The sequence below is a fragment of the Chinchilla lanigera genome, unplaced genomic scaffold, assembly GCF_000276665.1.
Source record: "Chinchilla lanigera isolate Chin_1 unplaced genomic scaffold, ChiLan1.0 scaffold00026, whole genome shotgun sequence".
NCBI classification, from domain to species: Eukaryota; Metazoa; Chordata; class Mammalia; order Rodentia; family Chinchillidae; genus Chinchilla; species Chinchilla lanigera.
Genome location: NW_004955427.1, coordinates 25,501,869 through 25,514,180, shown reverse-complemented (window position 1 = coordinate 25,514,180; position 12,312 = coordinate 25,501,869). Strand labels below are relative to the sequence as shown.

Genomic DNA, 12,312 nt, shown 5'->3' with positions numbered 1-12,312 from the left:
GTGAGAGTGGCATGGCTGGGCAGTACTGGCTCGGGATCTCAGGAGGTGGCAGCAGGCTGGCCGCAGGGCTGCTGTTAACCAAGGCTCCACTGGAGCTGGAGGACCCGCCTGCAGGATCCTGTGTGTGACTGTTGGCAGGTGGCCTCCTGTCCTCGCCACGTGGCCCCTGCAGAGCTACTGATGACACTGTGGGCAGGGACAGGCGAGCAGAAGCTGCAGTGTTTTCCACACTAATCTTGGAAGTGACAGGCTGTCTCTCGGCTTCAACCTGTGGGTCACACGGAGTAGTGTGGTGCCAGGGACCTCACAACATGTGAGCATCAGAAGCCCGGTTCCTGCAGGGAGCTGTTTATTGAAGTTTCTGTTCTTACGTACTGAATTAGGAGAGTAAACCTGAAGTAGCCAGAATGCTCTTTGCACCTGCCCTGGGGCTGCTCACACTGCTGGGCGGTCACAGCCTTGCTCCAATGGACACTGGGGTTCCTGTTCCTTAGCCACAGGTAGGCCCTTGACTCTGCTCCCTACCTTCTCCCTGGGAACTCACAAGAGTTCTGGGCCACCAAGGAGTTTGAGTCTGTAAGGAATGGTTGGGGGGCCTTCTGCCTTCTGGTTCTCTGCTCCAGGAGGACGTGGTGTGTTGCACCTAGCTATGAGGGGAGACCCAGGTGTGAGTTAGTGTGGAGGGAATTATCTCTGTCTGCCAGTTTTCACCAAAGGCTCTTTCTTCCAATGATTCTATTTTTTATTCCTTCCTTCCTCAGGTTCTGGAATGAATTTGTTGCAGATCCAGGAGAAAGTCTGGTCCCAGACTTGCCTCAGTGCCTGTGCTCCTCATTTAGAGGAGAAGCTTGGCCCCCCAGTGCCATCTTGCTCAGTGGTGGTAGGTCCCCTCTCAGCGACAGGTCTCCTGTCAGCGCTGGCAGCCGCCAGAAGCCCTGAAGTGCATCACACACATGTCCGTCTGTCAGTCACACACAGCCATGCACGGGGTTGCAGGTTAGTCTAAGGCAAGTGTTTGACAAAAGTAAAGGATATATATCAGCGCCTTGCACATAGCAGGGCTCAGGCGCATGTATAGATTCCAGACTCATGGTGAGAGGGATTTCTGGGTGATTGCACACCTAAGGAATAAATATACCAAAGGCTGACCTTCTAGGACAAGGAGCCACTGCTGAAGGTACTTGGGTCTGAGGTACATAGAAAGCATGGGAATATCAGAGAGCCTGGCATAACACAGGCCCTGATGCCAGACTGTCTAGGACTGAGTCCTGGCTCTGCCACTAACTGCATTGATTTAATCTCTACCTCAATTTCCTCACCTGGAGCAATAGGAATAATTGGTCAATTGTAATAAATTTAAGTGCTTAAGACAGTGCCTAGTGGCTTGGGTAAATGAAAGACACGTGACCATCAGTGTCCGTTTGGAATGGACACTGGCGGTGAACAACCAGGCGTGCCCTGATTGGCCTATCCTGTCCTTGGCTGTCCCAGGGAGGTAATGGAGTAGAAAGAGAGCTGGGCCTTGCCACTGGGCCCTTTGGTGGGTTGCAGGTGCCACACAGCCAGAACAACCAAGCGAAACTATGGGGGAGAGGATGGGTGTGAAGGGAGGAGAAGAGGCCCCCAGGGCTGGGGAGAGCTGTGGAATCGGCCACAGGAATGGGGCTCTTGTGAGTACCCGCTGGGAATCTCAGCCCCTCAATCACTTTTCTTCTAAGGTGTGATTCTCACTGATAATGCTGAAACTGCCTTTGGCATCATAAGGCAGACTATCAAAGCAAAACCATCATCATCAAAAAACCATCATCATCAAAGTATGCCATGGAGCCCAAGGAAGAACAGTTCTGCTGCAGAGAAGCTGGTAGGGCAGGGCCCATGTGCCTGAGGAGGTGGACAGACTGTGCACTTCAGAAAGACAAGAAGGGCATGCAGAAAGCAGCCATGCCCCGGGGGTTGGGGGCCGTTCATGCACGGCTGTTTGTTCCTGTGAAGCTGGGTCATGTTTTGCCCAGGGCAGCAGGCTTTTACCAAGAGTATGTGCCTCCAAAGAGCCTAGGAGAGGTGAGCTCTGGAGGAAGTGGAGAGAACCGGCGGGCAAAATTGCATTTCCATTTGATCCATGTGTATCGCGTGGTGGGGAAACAAGCAAGAGCCCTATTTTAAATGGTCACCTCATGTTTGAAGGTAGCAGGCACCACATAGCTGTCTCTCATTTTCTTCAGCAAAATGCCTGAAGATGTGTGTTGTACCAGACCCTTCTCAAACCCTACCTTGCATCTTCGTGGCCAGCCTTCTTGTCAGCTCTTGCGGCTTCGCACAGGCGTCACCTGGCAGGCCCTGTCTGACTTTGATCTCCTCGCTTTCCACTCTGGGGCTTCTGACTGCATCTGTGCTCTGTGACCCTGCAGATGCGGGCTGTGCACAGCCCACAGGACACGTCACCAGTTGCTGCCGTGACGGTGTTCGCTCAGCATGCCCTGCTTCCTGCTCACCCTCCCCACCCCTCACTCCTGTCTCCTAGCGTCACTTCCCTAGCTGAGCCAGCTCCGTGTGAGCCCTAGATCAGGCTCTAAGTTCCAAGGCAACCTAGGCTGAGACATTTATTCTCCCAGGAGATAGGGATGGCTTGTTCTGATGAGAACCTCTCAAATTTTGTTGGCTGAAGCAAAATTTTCCTCCCAGACATCAGGATGTCCTATCATTTATTTTAAATTTTTGGAACTAAAATATAGTCAGGAAGAAAAAAAGTTTTGTTTCTTTTTCATAACTGCTTTGTTAAGAATATGGATCTGTCCAAGGAATGTCCTGCATTCTGATCCCACAGCCTCTTACAGAGGGGCCTGTGGTCTATGGCTCCTGGATGGGTCCTCTGCCCCAAACTGACGGTTTTTGGTCTATTTTCTTTGGAACATTGTTCTCTGCACTTGTGAGTCTGATTGTCCTTATCTAGTGGTTGGGATGATAAATGGGTGCTTGAGGCATACCTGCTCCCTTGAGTTTACTTATTGGTGTACTGTTACTTTCTTTTTATGTTTTTATTTTTCCAGTGCTGCACCCAGAACTTAGAGCTTACAAAAGCAGGCTCAAGTTGGAGATTGTTTTGTTCTCTCTGCCCTTAATCTGGAAATCAAGTGGCCTCTGGGATGATCTCATGCTGTGGCTCCAGTCCTGCTCGGGGTGCCTCTGGCAGTTTTGAACCTAAGGGATGTGCCTAGGTTGTGACAGGGATCCTCACTCCTCCAGGCTCTGCAGAAGGCTCCTGCAGTTCCAGTGACCTGGAGCCTGAGTGTTGCTGAGGTGGAGACATTGCCCTGAGCGGGCTAGATTTACCTTAGCAGGGCACTTGCTTTTCCTCCTCAGGGAGCCATTTCTTCCTACTACATCCAACGCTATGGATTTACCCCTGGATGCCGAGTGGTGGCCTTCACTGGGGACAACCCGGGTGAGTGCCTGGGGCCCACTGGTTCTTGTGGACTTTGGAGAATTCCTGTCCAGCCTCTTGGCTAGGGTGGTGTTCCCTTTCCTTTCTGAAATCTGACTCCTTGTCCCTACTCCTTCTTGGCCCTACCACCTTCAGGAGCTGCTCCCTGCTGGTGACAGCTGAGGAGAGTTAGAGCAGGCAGGCATGCACCTCACTCAGCCCTTCCTGTTGCTGCAGGACCCCTCTGCTCCACTCTTCCTGCAGGGCATGGTTCTGTCTGCCCTGTTATCTGATCTGTAAATATGCCTTGTTTCCTGTCCAGACACCTTGTCGCCTTCCCTGGCCTTTTCTCTTCTCCTCCAGGGGCTCCTGAGGTCCTCAGGTCTCTCAAGAAGGGCCAGGTGAGCAGTTCAGCACACTGCCTGCTGCCCCCACCTTAAACCCTAAAAAGCAATCCTTTTCCTAAAGAGCCACAAGGGAGGGTTAAAATTGTGGTGCCTCAGTGCCAGGCATGGTGGTGCATGCCTGTAATCCTAGCACTCGGGAGGCTGAGGCAGGAGGATTACCATGAGTTTGGGGCCAGCCTGGACTACATAGTGAGTTCAAGGCCTGCCTGAACTATATGGTGAGACCCTGTCTCAAAAAAAAGTGCTGCCTCTGCTTGCAGTTTTCTTTCTATGCTCATAGATAAGCATTGTTTCTTGTTTTGCTGTTGTTTGGTAACACTGTGGATTGAATCCAGGGCCTTAACACTGAGCTACGTCCACAGGCCTTTTTGTTGCAGCGGGGTGGTGTTACTGGGGCTTGAACCTAGGGCCTTTGCACCGAGCTGCATCCCCAGCCCTTCTTTAATTTTTATTTTGATAGATAGAGGGTCTTGCCAAGTTGCCCACGCAGGGCTCCAACTTACAATCCTCAGCCTCCCAGAGTGCACCTTATTTCTTCTGATGTACCTGGGCAGCCCCTCTGCAGGTGGTGTGGGGCTCTGCTGTGCCAGCTCTTGTTCATGGGTTCTCTCTGCATGGTGGTGGCATTGCTTCCAGTGCAGGGGCAGTGCAGACAGCTTTAGCTGCACCTCTCGTCTCATCCCTTCATCACTGCAGGATAAGTTTGCTGAAGTGAGGTCCCTGGATCCAAGGCCTCTGACAGCCACTGCCGACTGAATGTCACCGGTGGAGTTTGAGTGTTACTTCCTTCCCCGATTCTCCTTCACTCACTTGTGCATTTAGTGAGTGCTTGCTGTGTGCCAGGAGTTCTTTTGCTAAGCACATCAGCGAACAAGGCAGATAAAGATCACTGTGTGCTTCATGTCTAAGGCAGGGGACAGTTGGCATAACCTCCTCCCTTTCTCTATGCACTGCTGGATAGGAAAGCCCCTTTTGCTCCCGCCTAGCATGCTCCATGCTTAGTCTGTCTCTGCCTGTGCATTTTTCACCTCCTGTCCTGGCCCTCTTGGTTCCCTGCATGTCTGAGTGCCTGATGGTAGAGGGAGGTTGCACCCTTTAAGGAAGAGACTCCTTGGCTTAAATTATAGCCCTGACTGCAGACTCCAGCCTCAGCCCTGTGATCTTCCAGGCCTCCTGAACCCTCATCTGGCCTGGTCCTATGGGCTGGGTGGGAGGCGGAGACCGTGCTGCTGTCTGGAACATGCTGCGGTTTGCATCGTGGGTTCCCTGAGGGCTCTACCTAACCAGAGCCTCCCCTTCATTTCTCAGCGTCGCTGGCAGGCATGAAGCTGGAGGAAGGTGACATTGCGGTAAGGTGGCTTCTCATACCAATGGGCTCTTTCTGCACTGGGGACCAGGGTGCTGGGTCTCAGCAGCACTTTGCTCCTTCTTTAGAAGTCTGCTGAGGGGCTGGGGGTTTAGCTCAGCGGCACAGTGCCTGCCTGCCAAGCACGAGTTCGTGGGTTCGATTCCCAGTACTGGGGGTGAGGGGAAGTCTGCTGGTCCCACAAAGGCTGGTGTCCCACATCTCCTGCCTTAGGAGCTTTGCCGAGCAGGCAACTTGGTGGGTCCATGGGCAGAGGGCCAGACATGTGGCCAGATGGCAGTGAGCTACTCAGGTGAGCAGGAAGACATAGCCCATGTCTTCTGCATCTAATAGGGAGATCATTTGAAGAGCCAGTTGCTACCTAGACCATTCTTTCAATGCAGTAGTAATCCATCCTAGAAAGTCAGTAAAGGAACCCCCAACAGCCAGAATCTGGGCTGACTTTGGACTCCTCTGGTGTGGGAGGGTCAGAAGAGGCGCCTAAGGAAGTGGTGTTTCATCTGAGGCGAGCAGGGAAGTGATAAGATTTTAAAGAAGGGCAGCGCAGAGTGTGCTACTAGCAGAAAGGAAGTGTTTGCAGGCAAAGCCCAAGCAGCTCCCTCTGCCCTTCTTTCCCCAGGTCAGCCTGGGCACCAGCGATACTCTGTTTCTCTGGCTTCAGGAGCCCTCGCCTGCCCTAGAAGGCCACGTCTTCTGCAACCCAGTTGAACCGCAGCACTACATGGCACTCTTGTGGTGGGCGTGGATGTGGTTGGCACAATTCCTGGGTAGAGGGAAGGAGGTTTGGGCAAACCAGGCACCATCTTGAGCATTCCGGTTCTACTAAACAGACCCCACACCCAGTATGGGCACCTGAGACCCCAGGGACCGACCACTCTGCTGACAGTGGAGCTGAGTGGGGCAGATCCAAGACCTCAGACCCCCTCAGCCCAGGACCACACATTAAACACCACCACCCTGTCCTGTGGGGGCTGGGCAAACCCTGAAGCGTATCTAAACTATACTTTCCTCACAAAATGGAGAGAAGAGGGTTTACTTCATGGTAATGTGACATGTCGGCTCACGTCAGACCCTTAGCAAGTGGCAAGAACGATGTCCTGCTTCCTGACAGCTCTCACAGGAGACTGTGTGCTCTGTGCTCTGACCTGTGCCCTCTGCCTGGGACTCTCCGAAGACTTGTGGGCCCAGTGTTCAGAGTTGTGTGCATTTCCGCAGCTTTAAAAATGGCTCCCTCATGAGAGAGAAGATCCGTGATGAGTCTGCTTCCCATTCCTGGAGCGAGTTCTCTAAGGCACTGCGGTCCACGGAGATGGGGAATGGCGGCAACCTGGGTAGACTGTCTAGAGATACCTGGGCCTGGGATGGGGTGGCGGCTGCCTGCGGGAGGGGCACGGTCTGGGCCCATGAGCTGGGTCAGAGGAGGGCAGTGGGGATGCCTAGGGCAGCCCTGCGGCCTATACTTCTACTCCCGGGCTGGACAGTAGCTGTATCTCTGTCCCCTTGAATCCCCTGGTGACAGCATCAGAGACAGCAGCTGCAGTATCTGCTTCTTTAGCCTCTGTTGGGAAAGGCACCCTGGGCCTGGCAGGCTTTCGGAGCAGGCTGGGAGCGCCCTCCCATCACCAAACCTGCCAGTGGTTTAGGATTGGTGGGGTAGCTGCTTCCTCCTCTGGCCTCTCAAGCAGAAGTAGAAAGGGTAATCACTAAGCAAAGTTATCCCAGGCCTTTGGTTCCCTCTGTCCTGTTGGAGAGAAGGAACAGACATTCACAGGGCTCATCTGGGGGACAAGAGGAGGCCTGGAGCATGGATCCAGGTCAGTGGTGGTGAGTGGCAAACCTCTCTCATTCGTGCCATAGCCAGCTGTTTGTTATCATGGGAAGCTCTAAAAGGTTCACCGCCACTGATATAGGTCATTTCACCGTTTTCTAAGTCTGTTGAGAAGCAGGTGATCTTTGTTTTTGACCTCTCGTCTTTCCCTGGTTTTGTTTCAGGTTTTTATTTTGATGTAATGGAGATCACCCCTGAAACCATTGGATGTCACAGATTTAATGCAGAAGACCATGAGGTGTGTATGTTATTGATATTAGAGCTACACTGACTCCAGTTTTGTTTTAAATTTAATGGTCCCCTATCAGTAATGCTTCTTCTAGGGACTTCATCCACTTGTCTACTTGAAACCCTTTGGGTGTGCAGTGCTCCTTCTAGAGGCATGGGAGTTAGTGGGGTCTCCCCAGGCCTCCCTCTCCTACTCACGAGGAGGATGCTGTCTGAGCTAACAGCTGTTCGTTTTCCCTGAATGTCTCTATTGTCCCACAATACTCCTTGGTGAGCTGCAACCTACGTTAACCGACAGCTCCCAGATCTCAAGGTCAGGAATTTCTACTTGGAGAAAGAGCCTCCAGGACAGAGACACTTATGAGCACTGTTTGGTCCCAGGCTCTGTGCTTGTGGTTTTTCATACCTTCCTCGTTTACTTCTCAAATCAATTCTGTGATATAGGCATGACCAGCGATGGTGAACCTTTTATGTTTTTCATTTTGTTTTGTTTTACTTTGTTTTGGTTTTGGTTTTCTGAGACAGGATCTAGGCTGGTTTTGAACTTACTCTGTAGCTCAGGCTGGCCTTTGAACTCTCAATGGTCCTCCTGCCTCAGCCTCCCAAGTGCTGGGGTAACAGGCGTACACCATTACACCCAGCTTGCACCATCACACCCAGCTGATGATGAACCTTTTAGAACTATTTTGAACTGCAACCCAAAACCCACTTATTTATTACAAATTGCCAAGACTACAATTTAAGCTGAATACTAAGGTTTCAGACACTCAGACAATGAGTTTGAAATAACTCAGACTCTTGGTTCACCTGTCAACACAAAGTGCCCTGCGTGCCCACTGCAGCATGTGTGCTGTACGTTCGCTACCATTGGACATGACTGTCCCTCTTTACGGGTGGAGACACTGAGGCCTCACCTTCATGATCTACCCAGAGTCACAAGGTCTCAAGCAGTGGGAGGGGCTTGGACATGATCTTCTCTGGGTGAAAAGCCACTGTCTTCCTCCTTCTCCGCCGTGTGTTCCCCTTGTCCTTTGGAGGGGGAGGGTCAGTCAATTCTTGGGTTGACTTTCCTGATGTCCCCAAAGTCATCACCAGATGTTTGTGACTGCAGTAAATACAGGGGAGCATCTGCAAGGTGCTTTATCTGGTCACTTCAGGGTCAGGTGGCCCTGGATCTGGTGACTGGCATGGCATTGTGTGTTGAGTTAAATGCAAAGCTCTGTATGGAGTGTCGGGAGCGTGTGTTGATCCTCTGATAGCATCAGTCTGGTTTCTGTTGTTGGAGAAAGTATCTTCTTGAAAGAAGATACTGTATACTTTATGCCTGGTCTTTTTTTTTTTTTTTTTTTTTTGTTTTGTTTTTTGAGACATGGTCTCGCTGCTCTCTTGTTCAGGCTGGCCTTGAACTCATTGTATAGCTGAGGCTGGCCTCGAACTCAAAGTGATCCTCCTGCCTCAGCCTCCTGAATGCTGGGATTGCAAGTATGTACCAGCACACCCAGCTGCCTGCTCTCTTTGATATACATAAGTTGTAGTTTTTCAAGGAGAAGGTGGTGGTGTTCATTCATTCACTCATTCAGCATATAGGTATGATAGGCACCAGCTCCGCAGGGCCCACAGTCCGGAAAGGAGAAGGACAGAAAGCAAGTAAACAAACAGATGCACTGTAGTGTGTGATGTGACTGGGAAGGAGAGTGAGGGCTGGACTGGTGCAGGCCCAGGGACTGACTGGTGCAGGCCTCTCTGGGGAGGGCCTAAAGCTGAGCCCTCCAGCCTGGGACAGAGCTCAACATGGGAAGAGTGGCAGACTCTCGGTGGGCCAGTAAGCTTAGAGGAGCTGGTGAGGGCGGGCTCTGGCCTTGGTCTCAGGTCCTGGAGAGGCATGCTGAGCCTAGGGGTGGTGCCCATCAGCGCTATCCTAAAGGATCTTCCACAGTGGGGTACACAGCATAAGCTCTAGGCTCTTACTGAGCAAGTTTCAGCTACACACTGGGCTCTGTTGTTTAATTTCTGAGAAATGGAGGCCACTGTGATCTCTGTTTTGTTAAGAGAGAGAATGGCAGTCAGCAAGATTTGCATAACATATTCCAGGTCACAGGCCATTTCGAAACCCTCAGGTGCCTGAGGCTGAGCTCTACAATGCAATGAATTCCCCCAAGTAGTGTATTGTGAAGCTGTGAGCTTGTGTGTATGAGTTATGTATCAAAGAGGCAAGCTATGAGCTCCAAATCTGGGCTGTTATTTAAGAAAATATCACACACATACAAATGGACAGTGAACATTCCTGACTATGTGTCCCCGTTTTCCTGAAAACAGGTCCCAGCATTCCCTGGGGATGTTGAGATTCGAGCCTTGATTGAAGGACAATTCATGGCCAAGAGGATTCATGCAGAAGGCCTGGGCTATAGAGTCAGTAAGTGAGCTCCTGGCAGGATATGTTCTGAGCTGGGGGCCCAGGGCTAGTGGGGCCCTGTCTGTTAAGACTCTGTTGCAGGGGTCTTTACCTGGAGGGAGGTGGAGCCTGGCCCAGTTGAGTGTAAGCAGGTGATTTGCTGACACCTGTGGACAGGTGTGGAAGAGCCAGGTAGCCTGCTCCTCAACTCTGCCCCAGTAGCCTGAGCTCTTGGCCGGAACTGTGTGGCTCTGGAGAGGGAGGTCTTTCTGTCACCCTGAGCTGGCTACGGGCTAACTGTGCTGAGCTCTGCACCCAGGGACCTGGGCAGTGAAGGTGGGAAGGATCTGGGACAATGATTGGGCCATTTGGCTTGGACTGGAAGAATGGGATAGGGTACCGCCCTCAGAACTCAGAGAGGGCAGACCAGGGCAGACAAACAGGTTCTGAGACCTGGAGCTGTGGAACAGGCAGTTTAAGGAGGTCAGTGAGTTTCCCTGACTGATGGCATTTGAGTGGTCTGGGTGCCAGGGAGCTGCACTGGCCAGCCGCCAAGGTCAGGCTTCTGAGATGTTTGTGCATCTGAATGACAGCTTCTGTTCCTAGAGAAGCCCAAAAACCTCTGCTGCCTCTTCGCTCCAGGGCCTCTTAGGATCCTTTTATGGGCAGTTCAGGTTTTATGTGAGATATGTTTTATATATGTTTTAGGAACTTTATGGGCAGTTCAGGTTTTATGTGGGATATGTTTTATTATGTCTTTGTACCAAGCAAGTAAAAGGATACTATGAGAATGAGCAGCGGGCAAGCCTCTTGGAAAACCTGTTAGACAGCATCTCTTGGGGCTGAATATAGCCTTGCAGCAGCCGCACTTGTACAGAAATGCACAGCGGAAATGTAAACATGTCCACTAAGATGTGCACAGGAACATCCCCTGTCCTGTCTGCTCTGTGTTAACAACCCCACACTGAAGCAGTGTCGCACCTGTTAGTAGACAGGACAAGTGCACTGTGTTGAGCCCAGATGACAGGACACTCCATGGAAATGAAAATGAACCGGCCTGGACTATGTGCATCAAAATTGGTAAAGCTCACAAATGTAACGCTGGGTGAGAGAAGCCAAACATGTAGTGCATGTGGCAAGGTTCTGTGTGCATTAGAGGCAGAACACGCAGAGCCATTCGCTGCTGTCGGAATCGGGACAGGGTGCGAAGTCAGCTTTCAGAAGGGGGCCTGAGAGGGCGCTGGTGTGTTGGCAGGGTTCCTAGTCACGTTACACAGTTGTACCTGTGAACATTTGTCACGTTATAGGCTGATGGGATGTGTATACTTTTTCAGGATGTATGTTCTAGGTCAATACAAATTTTAAAATAAAATCAATACTATGCACCTTCCTGTTTCCCTGATATACAACCCTAGAAGTTTAAGAAGAAATCTGAAGATCTCTAAAGCCTTCAGAGTTCCCTGAGAAATGAGACTGGGTGAGCAGGGCAGGGATGATGGCTAAGTGCTCTGAGTGCTTGGCAGGAGTCCTCTGGGTTGTTGGGAGAGGAGGAGCTGTCCCCAGCAGAGAGAGCCGCAAAAGGAGAGGGAGATAGACAGAGAGGCAGAGAAAGATAGACAGACACACAGGGAGAGGAAGAGAGGGAGAGAGAGAGTGCAAGTGAGCTAGGAACAATCTGTACCCCTCAAGGGCCTGTCCCACCTCCAGCTTCCTCCAGCCAAGCCCCACCTCCTTCCATCTTGGCACCTCCGGCAGTCACCTCATGTAACTCCTGAGTTCATCCGGGGAAACCCGCTGGTGAGGTTCGAGCCCTCGGGGTGCCGTCTCCTACCGGAGAACACTGCTGTACTGGGGAGCAAGCGGCCCCCACATGAGCTTCTGGGGCATGTCAGATCTAAAACATAGCAGTGGGGCATGAACACATGGATTTAGTGAGATGCCCGTGCGTCCTGTGCGTGATCTAAGCTGGAGTGTCCCCTGCGGCCTCTTTTCAGATGCTGCATAAAGGAGCGCTCTGCATCCAGATTCCTTCTCTGATGAGTGGCCCTGGGGGCTGTCTCTCTGTCCGCCCTGGGGGTCAGTGTGACTGCGAGTTGACCTCTTTTGGGCCCACTGCCCCACCCTACCTCACCTTCTCTAGTGGGCGCTTTTCCATCTTGGTGGGAGGTCAGCTCTGCTCAGCACAGGGCTAGAGGGAAGGGCTGAGTCTCTTGCTCCTCTCAGGTCAGCAGTGTGCTCCATTCCTCACTGGCGCCCAATCTTTGCCGGTCGAATGGTATCAGCTGATAACTCCGCGAGGTTTCTTTTGTGTCTCTTTCATTAATAATGAGTTTGAACCACTCTTTGTAACTTTGATTTCCTCCTCTGTGAATTGGTTGTTTATATCCCTTCCCATTTTTCTGTTGGATTGTCTTTTTCAAACTGATTTGGAGGACTTTATTGTGTGCTTTAAATAGTAGGCCCTTGTCGGCTTTCTGTATTGCAAACATCTCTCATTTGTTTTTAAGAGTAAAATTCAAAGCTGGGCGTGGTGGTGCACGCCTGTATTCCCAGCACTTGGGAGGCTGAGGCAGAAGGATTGTTGTGAGTTTGAGATCAGCCTGGGCTACAAAGTGAGCTCAAGGCCAGCCTGAACTACATAGTGAGACCCTGTCTCAAAAAGACAAAAAA

General features: G+C 51.5%; 1 protein-coding gene across 1 annotated transcript in view; it reads left to right on the top strand.

Moving 5' to 3' along the window:
• Positions 1-12,312, top strand: part of Xylb (xylulokinase homolog (H. influenzae)) — a gene marked incomplete at its 5' end in the record, with an annotated part of 36,170 nt that overhangs the window by 14,494 nt on the left and 9,364 nt on the right. Inside the window, 7 exon segments of the mRNA XM_013515188.1 lie at positions 762-880; positions 3,361-3,442; positions 5,137-5,177; positions 5,814-5,929; positions 6,410-6,525; positions 7,187-7,260; positions 9,567-9,663. Of these exon segments, the coding sequence (XP_013370642.1) occupies positions 762-880; positions 3,361-3,442; positions 5,137-5,177; positions 5,814-5,929; positions 6,410-6,525; positions 7,187-7,260; positions 9,567-9,663 (645 nt within the window).